Source organism: Paramormyrops kingsleyae, chromosome 3 (genome assembly GCF_048594095.1).
Source record: "Paramormyrops kingsleyae isolate MSU_618 chromosome 3, PKINGS_0.4, whole genome shotgun sequence".
Classification (NCBI taxonomy): Eukaryota; Metazoa; Chordata; class Actinopteri; order Osteoglossiformes; family Mormyridae; genus Paramormyrops; species Paramormyrops kingsleyae.
This window is the reverse complement of record NC_132799.1, coordinates 23,585,046-23,601,999: the sequence shown is the minus strand read 5'-3', so window position 1 is coordinate 23,601,999 and position 16,954 is coordinate 23,585,046. Positions and strand designations below refer to the sequence as shown.

Sequence of the window (16,954 nt, the reverse complement as noted above, 5' to 3'; positions counted from 1 at the left end):
TGGTATACGATTGCACTGAAGGTGATTAAGTTTAAGACATCTGAAAGTGTTTTATTTGAAGTGTGATTTTTTAAAATTATAATTAGCTCTTCGATTTTTGCGCGATTATTCATTCAGAAAGTGACAGCGAAAGACGTAGACCTGTAGAATGCTTATTGGAGCAAGCGAGTGACCGTGGTAATGTCTGAACCCTTCCTGTTCCTGTACAGAAAGAGTGTGCCAACTTTATCAAAGTGCTCCAGGCGTTTAACCAGACTCACCTGTACGCGTGCGGGACGGGCGCCTTTCACCCCATCTGCGCATACCTGGAGGTGGGCAAACGGCCCGAGGTAAGCCCCCCCTTTAAGGGACAATAACATTGTGTGGGTGTGTGTCTGTGTGTCTGTGCGTCTGTCTGTCTATCTGTCTGTCTGTGTCTATGTCCGTCTGTGTCTATGCGTATGTCTGTCTGTGTCTATGTCTGTGTGTGTCTGTCTATCTGTGTCTATGTCCTTCTGTGCCTATGTGTATGCGTGTGTCAATCTGTCTGTGTCTACGTCTGTCTGTGTTTGTGTCTGTCTGTCTGTCTGTGTCAATGTCTGTGTCTTTGTCTGTCTGTGTCTATGTCTGTGTCTTTGTCTATGTCTGTATGTCTGTCTGTGTCTATGTCTGTGTGTGTGTGTGTGCGTCTGTCTGTCCGTCCATCTGTGTCTATGCCTATGTGTATGCGTGTGTCTCTTTCTGTGTCTATGTCTGCGTGTGTCTATGTCTATGTGTGTCTATGTGTGTGTGTGTGTCTGTCTGTCTGTGTCAATGTCTGTGTCTTTTTCTGTGTCTGTGTGTGTGTGTGTGTCTGTGTCTATGTCTGTATGTGTGTGTGTCTGTCTGTCTGTCTGTCTGCCTGTCTGTGTCTATGTCTGTGTGTCTATGTTACAGCAGTTAGGAGCTTAATGGATGATAGCTGATTGAGATCCAGTCGTGCTCTGCCTGGCATTTTGCTGAACCAAGTTAAGCGTACAAAAACACTTGTCCCATATTTCAGTTACTCCTTTAATTTTTTTCCAGTGTTTTCTAACCAGTCAGGGGGGGTCAGTAGCCTAGGTTACGTTTCCTGTCTGTGCTTGTCTCTATACTATAACAACCTGTATAGTTACAGTATACTGAAGTAGAATCAGACCCTAACATTCACACGACATGTTAATTATAGTAAGTTTGAAAGAATATATCAGCTTCTGTCTGCTTGGAGCGTGATACTGAATTAATGGGAAAATGCTGTGTGCTGTGAGTCAGTATGGTTTTTTTTTAATGCAATTATAGTTTGCAGTGATTGGTCAAGCTTGTCTGTTGTCTTTCATTAAACAATTCAGTTATCGCTCCTTCAGTGATTCTGCTTTTCAGATGAAGCAGGAGGTTGGTTTCCATGCTTCATTGTCCATGGCTCTGTCACTTCATCATTCTGAATAGATAAAAATGTCACAAAATGTCAATAATTCATCTGGAGATGAATGACTGTCTCTGAGGTTCCATTCCATTAAGGCCAGATCTTGAAGAATCGCTTAAAGAAAAATCACACAAGTTGTAATGATGTATTTTCTAGACAATTATGTGGCCAGACATAGCCTTGGAGCGCAGTTTGTTTGTAGGGCAATCCATACTGTATCTCTTTATTCACTCTGATGCCTGTCAGAGAGAGAAACACACTTTGGGCTTCTGCTGTCTCTCCCAGGACAACATGTTCCGGCTGGAGACGAGCCGCTTTGAGAACGGCCGCGGAAAGAGTCCGTACGACCCGAAGATGCTGACCGCTTCCCTGCTGGTTGGTGAGTGTTTGCAGCGGCGGGTCTCCTGGAGCTGTACTGCAGGGAGTCACATGGCAGGCTGGGGCCCCTCCCCCGTTAGGTTTGCGTGACATTAGAGTCCTTTCTCGAGCATCACGCGACGCGATGCACAAAATGTTAGTAGCTGTCAGTTGTAATATAAACGTCTCACTGGAAAGGGGAAGAGCAGCTGCCTGATATTCGACTGATTTCAAAGTCACCCCCCCAAAAAAAACTAATTCCAGACAACCCCTTCTGGTCATAAGTAACTGTAACTGTCATTTTCTTGTGCTTCCTAGTCTGTTATACTCCGGGATTAAAGATTTTTACAGTCGTTACAGTCGTGTGTTAAAACGCTGACATGCTTTAATGCAAATCAAACTGTCTGAAATATTCCATGTGGAAGACGGTCTGCGTGTGTCCAGATCTAGGCCACTAGGCTCTATCATGGCTAGTGCCAACGTCCTGCTGCACGCAGAGAGAGAGAAGGGGAGAGAGAGAGCGAGGTGCCGTCCGTCTGGGGCGGGAGACGCAGCCCGATCCGGCTGAAGGGGCCCGTCTGCGCCCGGCTGAAGGGGCCCGCTGATTAGATCACACCCCCTCGCCGAGAGCGGCTTCAGTGCGTCAGACGGACACGTCTGGCCCCCGCCTGCTGGCCTTGTGCTCCAGCAGGAAAGTAATTAAAGTAAAAGCTTCTGAAAGCCAGAGACGAACCAACTGCCCCCCCCCCCCCCCTCACAGATCTCACCGTCTTTGTATGAATGGGTAGGACCCATCTGAAGACCCCGCTTATCTGCTGCTGTGTTATTCCACTTAGCTGACCGCCTCCCATGCTAAATGGCTGGTGTCGTGTTATGGAGTGTAAACCTGGTGCGGGGGGGGTGGCACATATCTAACCAGGAGTCTTTATCTGCGCTGTGACCTGCTATACGTGGCTTACATTCTGTCACACACCCACACACATTTGTGTTCATATTTTTATGTGACTCTCCATTCATTTCTATAGGAAAGACTCTAATCCCAACAATGACATCCTTAACCCCTGTCCAGGTTTTTACCACATTGTGGAGACATTTGGTCCCCAAAATATAATATATACACGACACACACACACACACACACCTGCCCTTTGTCTAAATTGCCATCTTTTTCCTGGACTTTCTGGAAGCTTCTCTGTTGCTTTTATCGACTCTTCCTTTGACACTGTCATTTCCCACCTCACTTCCTGTCACATTTCTCACCCCTCTCATCTGCCCTTCACTGCCATTTGGCCCCATCCCCTACCACTCCCTGAAAAGGAAATGTCACACTGGTTTGTACAATGCAGTGCCCCTAACGGCCTTCCAGTGCCCCTAACGGCCTTCCAGTGGCCCTAACGGCCTTCCAGATCTCTATCGTAAAAGCTCACCTTTCGTGTCTCTCTTCATGAAAGGTCACCGTCTCTCCATGAAAGGACAAATGACACCGGCCTCACGGAACCTTCCCAGCTGCTAATGTTTTTTCCATGTTTTACAGATGGAGAGCTGTACTCGGGAACGTCGGCGGACTTCATGGGACGGGACTTCGCTGTGTTCCGCACGCTGGGACTGCACCACCCTATCCGGACGGAGCAGCACGATTCCCGCTGGCTGAACGGTAAGAAAGTGAACCTTTGTGCAGAGACACAAGCAGCCATTTATGATGCTGAGCTCCTTAGATCTGGGTGTGAAGGGTCACTGTTGCCTGCAGTGAGACCTGGCTCTGAGTGGCTAGCTGGGTTTGGATGCTGATCGGAATGTCGCCAGTTGTAAACCCAGGGGCAGCAGAGTAATGTCTCCTCTGGGCCTCTGAGCAAGACAGTCCAGGGACTGTCTGACCCTGCCTTCACCAAAATGTACACCACTAAAAGTGTCTGAATAAGTAAAACGGTTTTTGAGGTCTTATTCGACAATGAAGAGACACAGACACTTCTTTGCAGCATTCCCGTACCGGAATGTTCCCCCTGTGTAATCCCACCCCTGGCAGATGTTCTGCCAAGAGGAGAAGCCTTATCAGATGCAGGCTTTTTGGAGATTAGCGCTGGGGGGTGTCCTGCAGGGCATTGAAATGCACAAAAGGCACAGGTGACGTCGGGGATTACGGCACCATCGACTGAGCCCTCGCTGGGCTCCTCTGATTAAGCTTCTCGTCGTTTGCTTTGCCCTGTTTACCTTCACAAACTGCTGTGGGAGTTTCAGTTATTAATGACTGACGTGGTGGAAATAGATCACACTTTGTCTTTAATCCTTTTACACGTGTCCTTTTTCACTGAGGATTTTATACATAGTGAATTCTTGACATTTTTTTTTTGCTTTTTTAGTAATTCTATCACCTCTTTTTGCGGAAAGCTGGTGTGACTTTCAGGCTGTTTGTTAAGCGACCACAGGGCCAGACAGATGACGTTTAACACCAGTGTGCAGTGGTGCTCAGTTACTGCTGAGGAAAAAAACAACCCGGGCTTTTAATCAAAGCCATCAGCTGGAATAATGGATCATGACGCCCCCACCCTGGCTGGCTTTTGGAGCTGGTTGTGGGACAGCAGGACGATCTGCACGGCCCTGAACTTCTCGCAGAGGGCTGAGTGTGTTTGGAGGATCGCAAAGAGCCCCACATGAATGCCTGATGAAGACATCTGTGCCCCCGTCTCTAATCGCGTTAAGGAGGCCGACCTGCTTAATGAGCACTCACTGTGTCAGCATGCATGGCCTGTAATCGCCTCTGCGTCCCTCAAGCATGGCCCTGACTCCGCCCTTCTGACCTCACGCAGAAGTGCATTCTGGGAGTGATGCCTGCTCTTTGGAACTGGGTGTGCCCCTGTGGCTCCCAGCGGAATGGGAACAGGTCACATGGGGGGTATCAGGACAATTAGGGGGCATTGTGTGGAAACAGGTCACACAGAGGGTATTAGGGCAATTAGGGGTATCGTGTTTTAGACTAGGGGGTAATAGTAATCACAAGTATGGTTATAAATTTCCAATCTGTCTGCGATGCGGGGGGGTCACTTCATGGCCATGACTTGTTGAGCACATGTGACCCACACAGGAAGTGCTTAATGGGGCTGTAAAATCTGACGTTTAACAACTGCATGACATGGATTGTGTTGCATGTTTCCGATGGGGGGGGCGTCTCCTTTCTCTGGGCCAAGCAGCGTGAAGAGTATCAGGTGACTCCCTTCCAGAGACGTGTGCCGCTCGCAGAATTCCTGCCTGATTTCCACGGAAAATCGCCATGTGACCTGCGTCCCCATCATATTCATGAAAGGTCTCCATGACTCCGGAGGGTGTTTGGGGGTCGCATGCAGCTCGGACGATGCGACCTCAATCTACTCCACACGTCGGTGATTGACGAGCTCATTAGCCTGGCCGGCTAGTGGTTAATCGCCAACCCCCCCCCCCCCCCCCCCCCCCCGCAACCCAGTCCAGTAAAAGCGGTGGCTGTACATCCATCCCATAATGAATCCCAATTCATAAACCCCATGCTCATTCCAGGCTTAACTTGTTTTAAAGTGAGCTACTTCCAATGGACTTTCCTGTTTCCTTGTCTTAAGTTTCAGATTCACGAATATCTGTCCCCTGTGGTCCCACAATGCATTGCTGACTGTTGTTATGTATGAATTACAATAAAAAAATCCTTAGCTCACATGTGCATTCAATTTCATTCGACCTCATCAGGGCTGTTTCGTGTTACGGGTCAGCTGGCACTCTTGGTTTTACTCACGTGTGTAGCTACCTGAGTGTGTAAGCATGGCTCTACGCAGACAGAGAGACCATACTGCTTAAGGTCACTCTCCGCTTTATCTGAGAAAAAGCCTCATTTTGTTGATGTCCCCCCTCCAGAGCCCCGGTTTGTGGGGGCACACCTAATCCCCGAGAGCGACAACCCGGAAGATGACAAGATCTACCTGTTCTTCCGTGAGAGCGCCATGGACGGGGAGCACACAGGCAGGGCCACGCACGCCCGCGTGGCACAGCTCTGCAAGGTACCAGCCTGCGTCACGTGACCGCGGTAGACAGGCATTACCGTCAGCAAGCGAGTCCAGTCAGAAGGTGGTCGGCAGCTGGCTGGTTATTCAGCACCTCCTGAATAACGAACACATCTATTTACTATTTAGTGCAGTGGCTGTTTGTGGCCAGGAGGGGGCCGCCAGGCAAATGCAGGGTCAGATTGTTGGCACTGTTCTGAAACCAGTGCTGGACTGTGAGAAGAAGGTAAGGGAAGGCCAGCATGTGAGCGAGACAGCAAGCGAGGGGGACTGCTCACCTATCAGCTCAGCTGTGCTCTATCCGACAGCTGTGGAGTACTCGGTGGAGTATCTGTGGGGTTCCGTGTGCTCTGAGTACTCTCACTCGGTGGAGTATCTGTGGGGTTCTGTGTGCTCTGAGTACTCTCACTCGGTGGAGTATCTCTGGGGTTCCGTGTGCTCTAAGTACTCTCACTCAGTGGAGTATCTGTGGGGTTCCGTGTGCTCTAAGTACTCTCACTCGGTGGAGTATCTCTGGGGTTCTGTGTGCTCAGTGTACTCTCACTCTGGAGGGGCTTATTAAGGGGGTCTGCAATGAGCCCTCCACCCTACTTGACACTCTGCGATGGGACCTGGCCCCCGCCTAGCAAAGCCAGGTCATTGGGCTGTTGGCCTAAGTCCTAATTTCACTGTCATCATGAAGTCCCACGTCTGTTATTAAAATGCTGCGGATGCCGTCTGAAGGGCCCCGGGTCCATTCTGCCACATTTCTGCAGCTTCGACTTGAGAGAAACACATTCCCAATTAGTCACTGTCACCTTTCAGAATGTGAAAAATCCCCCCCAATTGGAGAAGTCTGTTATTTGTTCATTTGTCGTGAGATTTCGCTTTGGGCAGGGATTTTATTTCAGCTCGTGTGAATCAGGCCTGTTATTGTTCATGTAAGCCCCTCCAAAGACAAACAGACACTAATGACATGCTCACAATGAATCCATCATGGAATCGCACAGAGCGTGAGGGCGGGCCGATGACTGACGGCCTCCTCGTCATGTGTCATCACGCCGAGCTCCGCGTCTCTCCTCCGCGATGCTCGATCCTGTAATTAATCTTTCAGCTTTCTTCTGTTGTCAAGACACCTGTAACCTCCATTGATTCTTCCCTCTGTACGGTCAAACAAACACAGCTGCTCAGTAGACCTCACACGGCGTTTTCGCTCACTCATGTCTTTCATTCTGGTTGACAGAATGATTTTGGAGGGAACAGAAGCCTGGTCAATAAATGGACCACCTTCCTGAAGGCCCGCTTAATTTGCTCGGTACCGGGACTAAACGGCATCGACACGCACTTCGACGAGCTACGTGAGTGCATCTTACGTTTCATAATGCATTCCGATGTGGATCTGTACGTTCCGTTGTTTATTTTGGCTGACGATGCCTTGTATTGTTTTAGAGGATGTCTTTCTGATGAGTGGTAAAGACCCGAAGAATCCGGTGATTTATGGAGTGTTTACGACATCCAGGTACGTCTTTGCATGTATGTCAATATGTGGACAGAAGAATCGGAGAAATGTTATCTGTCAGTCCTGATGTCTGTTTTTCACGATACAAATTCTGTACAAGTCCAGCAGAAACCTGCTGCTACGGAGCCTAAACGTCAGCCCAAAGTTGTTCTTTTAGTAGTATGGTGTACAGTCACACAATGATGCTAAGGATCTCTGCTTTGCATGATATGATTTAAGATTTGCATAAACGCGACTGCACTCATCTCTCAGGTTATTATAATCACGACAGAACCCTAACTGAACAGATGGAGTGATTAACCATCTGCAGTTGTAATTACCATCTCACAATTAGCTTGTGTATTTTTCCAGTAACATCTTCAAGGGTTCGGCAGTTTGTATGTACAACATGGCCGACATGCGGAGGGTCTTCCTCGGCCCCTACGCACACCGGGATGGACCCAACTACCAGTGGGTGCCCTTCCTGGGGAGGGTGCCCTACCCACGTCCTGGAACGGTACGGCATCGCTGCGTACCCTCCCCTGCCGATTCCTGCTGATGAGTTTGCAGCATAGTGTATATATTAATTTCCAACAGTCGATCTGCTTCCTCTCTAAGGGCATTTCTCAGGGACTTTGTTGGTCATTTGTAGGTTTTGCTATGTAGCCACTTTTTTTTCTTGAAAAAATATCCACTGTACTAAATAGAAAATGGCTGATTGGTTTATGAGCCGCTGCGACTATGATTAATAGGCTGTCACTGAAGATGGATGTTTGATGAATGGATTACTTTCATTTCTCAGCATAAATGTTCTCAGTGTTTGTGTACGTCTGCTGTGTCAGATGGTTCTGCTCTTGGTGTCCCCTGGTGCTTTGTAGTGCCCAAGTCAGACCTTTGGCGGCTTCGACTCCACCAAGGACCTGCCTGATGATGTCATCACCTTCGCGCGAGGTCACCCTGCCATGTTCAATGCTGTCCATCCCATCAACAACCGGCCCATCATTGTCAAGACCGATGTGGACTACCAGTTCTCCCAGATAGTGGTGGACAGGGTGGACGCCGAGGACGGCCAGTACGACGTCATGTTCATCGGGACAGGTGCCTAAGCGCCTCTGTTGGTGGACGATCTGTGGGGTTCTGTGTGCTCTGAAGATCGTAGCTAGCTAATTATGAAGCTAGCATGTAACAGCCATACCGATCACCACCAAGTTATGAAGCTAGCATGTAACAGCCATACCGATCACCACCAAGTTATGAAGCTAGCATGTAACAGCCATACCAATCACCACCAAGTTATGAAGCTAGCATGTAACAGCCATACCGATCACCACCAAGTTATGAAGCTAGCATGTAACAGCCATACCGATCACCACCAAGTTATGAAGCTGGAATGGAGCTACGATGCTTTGAGAGTCCCCGGCTCCATGGGCTGTATTTTTTTCTTTTGTAAGATATTGGGACCGTGCTGAAGGTGGTGTCCATTCCCAGAGAGAGCTGGCATGACCTGGAAGAGGTGCTCCTGGAAGAGATGACTGTGTTTGTGGTGAGTTTGTCGAGGAAAACGTGCTCGCCTCACATGCCATGTGTTGTCTTATGCGTCCTCAGCACGACGTACACCGTCAGGCTGTTTAGAAAGCTGGTGTTAAAGCTCATTTTCCAGCCTGAGGTGATTGTATTTCCTGGTGAGGGAATGTCCTAATCCTGATGGGATTTGTGCAGTGACTGTTAGTTTTGTTTGTTTTTCCTGTGACAGTATCACAAAAGGGACACACAGACTCAGTGAGGTGCACAGACATTTGGGGGGGGGATGGGGGGTTTGTGGCTGATCAGCACATTTTGCTGCCCAGGGGGTGAAGTTGGAGTTATGGGAGCCCAGTAAATTTTCACTATGGGAGCAGGGGAGGGGGTCCTCTATGGGAGATTTTGCATGGTCATCAGTTGCATTTGTTCAGGAGAACCACCCCCCCACCCCCAATAGGGACCCGTGCAGACTGATCAGTGCCATTCGGCTCACAGCTCCATACGTAGAGGTTTTAAAGCTCTTCCCTTGGTCTCTTCTTCAGGAACCGACGCCCATCACAGCCATGGATATTTCCACCAAGCAGGTGAGGCTCCTCTTCACCATCTCTAATGTAATACATGGGTTTCAGGAATAAGGAGTCACTCAGTGGGATGCTGGCCGCCTTGTGGCCCCCAGGGGCCATTCTGGCACCGTCCCTCCACTTGATGCTGGTTTGATGAATGGAGAAGCAGCTCCAGACAGCCTCACATGTGCTGTATGAGGGACACGGGAGGCTTGATCACGTTTCCTGGCTGTGGACCATCACTGGGTTCAGATCCACACTGCGAACGATACTCCGTAATGTCACCGAATGAGTCAAGCCTGCAAGGAAACTGCACCCCGCCCAGCAGAACCTCCCAGAACCGGTCAGGCTTGGAAGCAGCTGCTTAGGGGTGCAGAATTCCCCCGACTGCTGCCACGTGTGCGCAGTTACAGTTTGGAGATGGGCCATTTTACAGAACTGCACCCCCAGAGCTGTGCCGTTCCTGCAGAGCCACAGGGGAGGGAGTCATGGTCTCCTGCGGGGGGGGGGCGGTTCTCCACCACCCTAAGGACATGCTTGCTTGGGACCCCGGAGGTCTAGGGCCCCCTGTTGGCCACAGATAGTCACTACGCTAAAAATTAAATAAACGTGTTCTTTATTCAGATATGTTTCACATCCTCTGTAGCTTTCCTGGATGAATAATGGCGATCGCATGACATGTTTCCCTCCAGCAACAGCTCTACATTGGCTCGTCCATCGGGGTCTCGCAGATGCCCCTGCACCGCTGCGGGGTGTATGGCAAGGCATGCGCCGAGTGCTGCCTGGCCCGCGACCCCTACTGCGCCTGGGACGGCACTGAATGCTCCCGCTATTTCCCCACCGCCAAGAGGTAGGCGGGGCCTGGTCCCCCACACGACTGGCACACGCATGGCCATCACAAAGCCACACGGGGTGGGGGGGGTTATGAGTCCAGATTCCCCAAGTGTGCAGGGAGACGCCGCTATTGGCTAAAATCATCGACCGAACATCCAATCCTGCACTGCTTGTTGTCTTTCTTGGCTCAGGTCCCTCCAGCTCCGCCCACTTTTCATATCAAATACTTTTAAAATGTATATTGGTGTTAAAAGTGCATTTCTAGTAAGCTAGGTCAAGTGTCATATGCTATACAATAAATATGTCAAATATATCTGCAGTATGTGCATCACTGTCCATCTTCAAGATCTACAAATATCTTTCCTCCATTTTGCTACAACTGTCACAAAAGTCAGGAAACCTGCAGCTGCAGTTTAGTCGCGAAGCAGTTATACAGGTTTGCGAGTGGCCGATGGCTCCCTGCGTGGGCCTTTTTAGGCAGCGGGTCTGCGGGCTTGCAGGCCGGTCCCGGGGAAGGCCGATGGCTCCCTGCGTGGGCCTTTTTAGGCAGCGGGTCTGCGGGCCTGCAGGCCGGTCCCGGGGAAGGCCGATGGCTCCCTGCGTGGGCCTTTTTAGGCAGCGGGCCTGCAGGCCGGTCCCGGGGAAGGCCGATGGCTCCCTGCGTGGACCTTTTTAGGCAGCGGGCCTGCGGGCCGGTCCCAGGGAAGGTCGCCCACACCGGCATCCTACAGAGAAACTCGTATGTTTGTCCGCGGTGAGCTTTGTGGTTCCGCCCCCGCAGCATGGAGGAGATGTGTGCAACTTCCCCCTCCTCGCCATCTCTTCCTTGCTTTTATTGATTTTAGCCTCACATTGTCTTCTTCAGCGTGGGGGGGGGGGCAGGCAGCGACTGGGTGGACTTCAGACTCACCTCTGTATTTCTCTCACCACCTGTTCTCTCCCACCCATAATCCCGCCTGTCTGTGTTTCCCAGACGAACGAGACGCCAGGACATCAGGAACGGGGATCCCCTGACACAGTGCTCGGACCTGCAGCACAACGGTGAGGACCGGCCAGTCACGGATCTTATAACAGCCCGGCATCACACTCTGAAAGCTAGCAGTCTGCTTATTGGTGCAGCATGGCCCGTATCTCAGAGCTACGGCCTTACCACACTGAAAGGTCTTTCAGCTGCGGTGGGGGTATCACCTAGCCGGGCTGCACATCGATCCCTCACCAAAAGGGAGTCCCCCCCCCATCCTGTGCCGGTCAATTATACAGTACAGTATCAAGGGGAAAGTGCCCGGCAACTTTGCTCAGAAAGTTGTCCTGCATATCATCATGCTAAGAATACGGGCGTGTGCATGAATGATTTCAGCTGGGGTCCGAAGGCAACTGCCTGACTGCCTCCATGAGGTCAGAGAGGGACAGAGAGACGGCGGCAGCGAAATGATGTGCAAACGGGCATCATCGCGTTAGTGAGGCCAGCTATGGATTCCTGTGCCACTCAGATCCATTTGAGTCTGATTTTATTTGAACAGCAACAGGCTGATTCATACACGTCCAGCCTGTGATATCAGTGACGACGGAGGTCAAACGTGACCCTTGAGGTGTCTGTGAGCGGGTCTCTGTAGGACTAGGTGCTTGGCCGGACCTTTCATGGTCCCGTTTTCTCTTCTCGCAGATGATCTTTACAGCCCAGGCTCCTCGTCAGAGAACAAGGTTTTGTATGGGGTGGAGAACAGCACCACCTTCTTGGAATGCAGCCCCAAATCGCAGCGCACTGCCATCTACTGGCAGGTCCAGAAGCACAATGAGGAACGCAAACATGAGGTATGTTCCTGAGAGGGGATGTTTGGAAACTACTGTACCAAGGGCTCGAGAAGATACTACGAGAAACCCAAAGGGTACATGAAGGGGTCACTGAGCACCCTCTAGCTGCAAGAATCTGAGGCGGGAATATGAAGATCTGAGCTCCGACGGCTGTGGAGAATGTGGCTGATGTCAGTGTTGTTAATCTTTGGTTCCTCCTTGACACGCCAGGCTTATGTAAGCCCCTCGCCTCCGTCATCGCTGAGGATACTTGGCAGCCCTAGAGTCAATGTGCTCTATAAAATGTCTGTGTTGGATCAGCAGACCTTAAGTAAATCTTCAGCCGACAGTCACAGAATCGCATCCAGGCTTGAGCTCCTTCGCTTTGTGTTGCAGATAAAGTCAGAAGAGCGCTTCATTCACATGGAGCAGGGCCTGCTCATCCGCGGACTGCAGAAGAAGGACTCGGGGGTGTACTACTGCCACGCCATGGAGCACGGCTTCATCCAGACCCTGCTGAGGGTCTCTATGGAGGTCATTGACATGGACGGGCTGGACGATCTGCTCCACAGGGACGGCGATGGCTCAAAGCCCAGAGATGGGCCCGGCCAGCTGGCCAGCCAGAAGGTGTGGTATCGGGACTTCATGTCTCTGATCAACCACCCCAACCTGAGCAACGTGGAGGAGCTATGCGAGCAGGTGTGGCGACGAGGGCGCAAGCAGCGCCGGCAGAAGGTCCAGAGTGCGCCTCCTCATGGCAGCAAGTGGAAGCACCTGCAGGAGAATAAGAAGGGTCGCAACAGGAGGACGCATGAGCTGGAGAGGGCGCCGCGGAGCGTCTGAGGACCACCAGGGAATGTCGCTGAACGTGACGGAAATGCGACGTGCAGCTGTGCTGCACGAGACGCTTACAGTGGCGTGATGGGGAAGACCGGCCCCCTGCTTACTGCCACTGTAGCCGTCGAGACTCACTGTACTCACTGTACGCTCAGAACAATGGAAGCCGCCGCTACGCCTGGACTTCCTGTAAACAGGTGGACAGGCAGGCTGCCTAAAGACTCGTCCGTGTTTAATTTAGTTTTTTCATTCATAGCTATTTGTAGATCTTTCGACTGACTCCCATTAGCTGGAGGCCACCACTGGGCTTGAGCGGGATGACAGGGTCAGTCTGACAGCTACCATGGGATGTGGGACAGCTTTGGACAGTTCTGGCGGAAGTTCCTATTCTCCTGAATTCTGGATGCTTCTGAATCCCACTACTCTGAATCCATGGAAAGCCGCCTCTTCCAAGGAATCTGCTTGTAAATTCAGAATCCTGAATCTAACCACTGTATATAGAACTGAACGGACTTCTTAAGTGGTACGTTCTGACCAATAATATATTAGGATAACCTGATATCATGATTATTTATGGATTTATGGTAAATTCTTCTTCCTCCAGCATACATTGGCTGAGATATGACTCCTCTTAAAGCAATAGACATGCAAGCCCAGTGATCTATGTTGGCGACGGAAGCTTCCGGATCATACATCTATTTAAATGTGATTCAAAAGGAATATTTTATGTACTTTTTTATTTACAGAGTAACTAAAGTATATCTGACAGTTTCGTTTCTGTATTATTGTTTACTTTCCCATGTTTTTTGTTGAACTACTGCTACGAAGCCCCGTGTGTGTGATCGCATCACTCCTGGTGTGTTTATCAAACTTGTCCCTCACAACAACCTATATAATATATATATATATATATTTAATGGGAAAATCTGCAGCATGTGTACCCTAATGCACCGGACACCATTGTGTGCCGTTCTTATATCAGGACTGTTCTTCTAAATGACACCTTCTTGAATATCCATCCATCCATCCCTCCATCCATCCACCCATCCGCTAACATAGTCAGTGAGGCTGGAGACTGTCCCCTCTGGAATAGTAACTCTCAAAACTGCAATTGTAACCCGTCACGGGCCAGTTGGTGTAACTGAGGAGACAAACATGCACAGACGCAGACAGATGTTGGGTTCTCCAGTCAAACAGTTAGCTGAGACATAGATTATATGCAGACATCTGACAGCCCACAGAGTGCAAACTGTTGAAGCGACGTTGAGTTTTACCTTTTATGATTATTTATAACAAGTCTAACAGTGATTTTCCTCTGAGTCTGACCCCCACAATTGAATCCATACAAAGAAATTGCAGTGAGAGGTGTAGTCCAGTATACCTCTGGGTAGGTAGCCCAAAGCAGGACTCAGCATCTCATGTCCTCCAGCGATGCCTCCTGCACACCCAGCCTGGTGCTGATGCTGCTCCTGAGCTCTGAGCTCTTTATTAGTTATGGCCTGCAGTGGGTGGGCGGCGCCCCAGCTTATCATCTGTCCGTTCATTGATACGGCGCTTTACAGCTCACCATCTCCACAGACAAAGGCAGAGGGGAGCTCTCCTCCCTTCACTCCGTCATGAATCGAATGTTTTGGTTTTTCTCCATGTCTGCCAGTTTGCTGCTGTAAACCCCAAACAGCAGCAGATATTAATAGAGTTTATTTATCTATGACCTCTTTGGGCAAGAGATAGAGAAAGCTGGGTGTTTATTAAATGACTTTTTCCTTTTAAAAATAGCTGAAGAATTATCATCAGGGTCCAAAACACAGGAAAGTCAAATGTGAAGAAGCATATGAGAATCCATATATCCTTAGTGTATAATAACATAGAGTATGATGATCTACCCAATGTGATCATTTGACTGTCTCAGAGATGTACATATATAAATAAATATAGATATATAATTATATTTTTTACAAAATCCAAGGAACAGTCTGAGGAACCAGCATAGCCTTGTACTGCACTCCAATATTTTGTATGACATTTTTCATTCAGTAATAGACATGCTCTCTCATGTGGAAGACACAGCTCAGTATAACATCCACCAGGTGGCGTCCTGATAAACATGACCTCCATCCACCAGGTGGCGTCCTGATAAACATGGCCTCCATCCACCAGGTGGCGTCCTGATAAACATGACCTCCATCTACCAGGTGGCGTCCTGATAAACATGACCTCCATCCACCAGGTGGCGTCCTGATAAACATGACCTCCATCTACCAGGTGGCGTCCTGATAAGCATGGCCTCCATCCACCAGGTGGCGTCCTGATAAGCATGGCCTCTATTCATCAGGTGCTGCCCCGGTAAACATGGCCTCCATCCACCAGGTGGTCTCCACTTCCCCCTTCATCACATTTTCAGATAATCTTTGCAACCGGACAAAAAAAAAAAAGAAATTGTAAAACTGCTGTAAACGATTCTTTTTTGGCATGTACCCTGTTGATAAAATAAACATTTCTTCAACAACCTGATAGCGTTTGTCCATCTTTGATAGCTGGACGCTGGATCTTGTGTGCATACAGTAAGTGACCGGGAGCTGAAACCCGCAGGATCCAAGTGTGAGGTCTGTGGCTGGGTCCTGACAGTACCCCACAGTGGCTTCTGGATCTGCTTACTCTACTGTCTTCTCACAGTGATCCAGAGAGGCTCAATCAGCACCTCTGGGAATTGTATACACTCCTCTGGTACAGAGCTTGGGAAGATTCAAACCTGCAACCCAGAAACTCTGGCGATTTTTTTATGATTTCATTTCATATGAAGTGCAGATTTGCTCGTGCCCCCCTCTGCACAGGCCTGGCTGAGAAGCAGAGGGCTGGCTTTCGACTTTCCGCTAACTGGCTGGGTAATTAATGGACTTTGAGGCAGCTGGATGCCCTCGGTGTTCGAGTAACACCTGAACTTTAATTAGCAGCTCATTTTCAGAGCCTGGAGTTCCCCTGTGCGGGTCTGCCTATCTGTGTTTATGTCCTGCAGATATCAAAAGTCACCCAGCACACTGAACGTAGCACATGCAGCCAGTTACTGATTTCAGCACATAGTTATTTAAAGACGGATATTTGTCTGAGTATCCTGGTTCATTAGTGCATCTGGGCTGAACCAATGATCAAGACTGGAGTAATGGTGAGCAATTAATAACCAGCTATTACTCACTGGAAATTAACAGCAAGACTTAATTGTTTCATGTATCGTTTTTCACATAACAAAATCCAGAGTTTGCGGTTGCCGATTGATGCGTTTTAATAAAGGTGTGGATCACCAGCGCCATCTGGTGGTGCACATTTTGCAATTTTAAAGTAAGGCAAACTGTGCTGTTTTTAACTTTGTACTCTTGAAGTGGGATTTATTTGCTTTACAGGGAAGCAGCATATATACAGAATATGGACGTATGTGTGTATATTTTGACTCGACCACTAGCACAGCTTGCATGCAGTAACTAGTCAATAGAGATGTCCATCTAGCCGTCCAGCAGGATATCGCTGACAGTGGTGTCCATCTAGCTTAGGTATCAGTAACTCTGGAGAACAGAAAAAAGTCTTTATTATAGTTTTTATTGTTGCCCTTAATTTGCAAATGTTCTAATGTTAAATTGTCTTTTTTGTTCTGAGCAAAGGTGCACTTACTGCCCAGATAAATAGCTTTGACTGCCTAAGACATTTGCACAATACTGTATTCTTTATGTATGTATGCTACATATGTGTACGTATGTTGGTGTAAACATTTATACTTACATGCTAGATGTATGTATGAGTGGGCTAAGCCCCTGTCGCTGTAACCAGAAGGTCACTGGTTTTAGCCTGACCTCTGCAGAATAGCCTGTGGCCCTGTGGTCTGTGGGCTCTCGATCTCAGCCCTAAACTCTGCCATTCCATGGGCATCGCTACAGGAGGCTGCCCTGCGCTGCCAAGTTGACTCTCACCTATATGTGTGTCTGTGTATCATGGAGAGCTAGATGGGGTACGCAAAAAGGGAAAACAGGCATGTCATTTTTTGGAGAAGAGGAGGACATGACAGGTTCCTCGATCCTCTGGACTTCATCTATCAACATAATTACTGAGTGCTTTCAGTACTGACTCTGGTAGGGCAGTACTGACTCCT

General features: G+C 49.2%; 1 protein-coding gene across 1 annotated transcript in view; it reads left to right on the top strand.

Moving 5' to 3' along the window:
- Nucleotides 1-15,325, top strand: part of LOC111846121 (semaphorin-3A) — a 32,076-nt gene extending 16,751 nt beyond the window's left edge. The window contains exons 4-17 of the mRNA XM_023816008.2: nucleotides 210-329; nucleotides 1,706-1,799; nucleotides 3,312-3,431; nucleotides 5,651-5,793; nucleotides 7,019-7,133; nucleotides 7,225-7,294; nucleotides 7,646-7,790; nucleotides 8,152-8,371; nucleotides 8,725-8,816; nucleotides 9,337-9,378; nucleotides 10,050-10,207; nucleotides 11,165-11,232; nucleotides 11,855-12,003; nucleotides 12,379-15,325. Of these exons, the coding sequence (XP_023671776.2) occupies nucleotides 210-329; nucleotides 1,706-1,799; nucleotides 3,312-3,431; nucleotides 5,651-5,793; nucleotides 7,019-7,133; nucleotides 7,225-7,294; nucleotides 7,646-7,790; nucleotides 8,152-8,371; nucleotides 8,725-8,816; nucleotides 9,337-9,378; nucleotides 10,050-10,207; nucleotides 11,165-11,232; nucleotides 11,855-12,003; nucleotides 12,379-12,825 (1,983 nt within the window). The 3' untranslated portion in view covers nucleotides 12,826-15,325. The remainder of the gene's footprint in view (nucleotides 1-209; nucleotides 330-1,705; nucleotides 1,800-3,311; nucleotides 3,432-5,650; nucleotides 5,794-7,018; nucleotides 7,134-7,224; nucleotides 7,295-7,645; nucleotides 7,791-8,151; nucleotides 8,372-8,724; nucleotides 8,817-9,336; nucleotides 9,379-10,049; nucleotides 10,208-11,164; nucleotides 11,233-11,854; nucleotides 12,004-12,378) is intronic.
- Nucleotides 15,326-16,954: the final 1,629 nt, after the last annotated feature.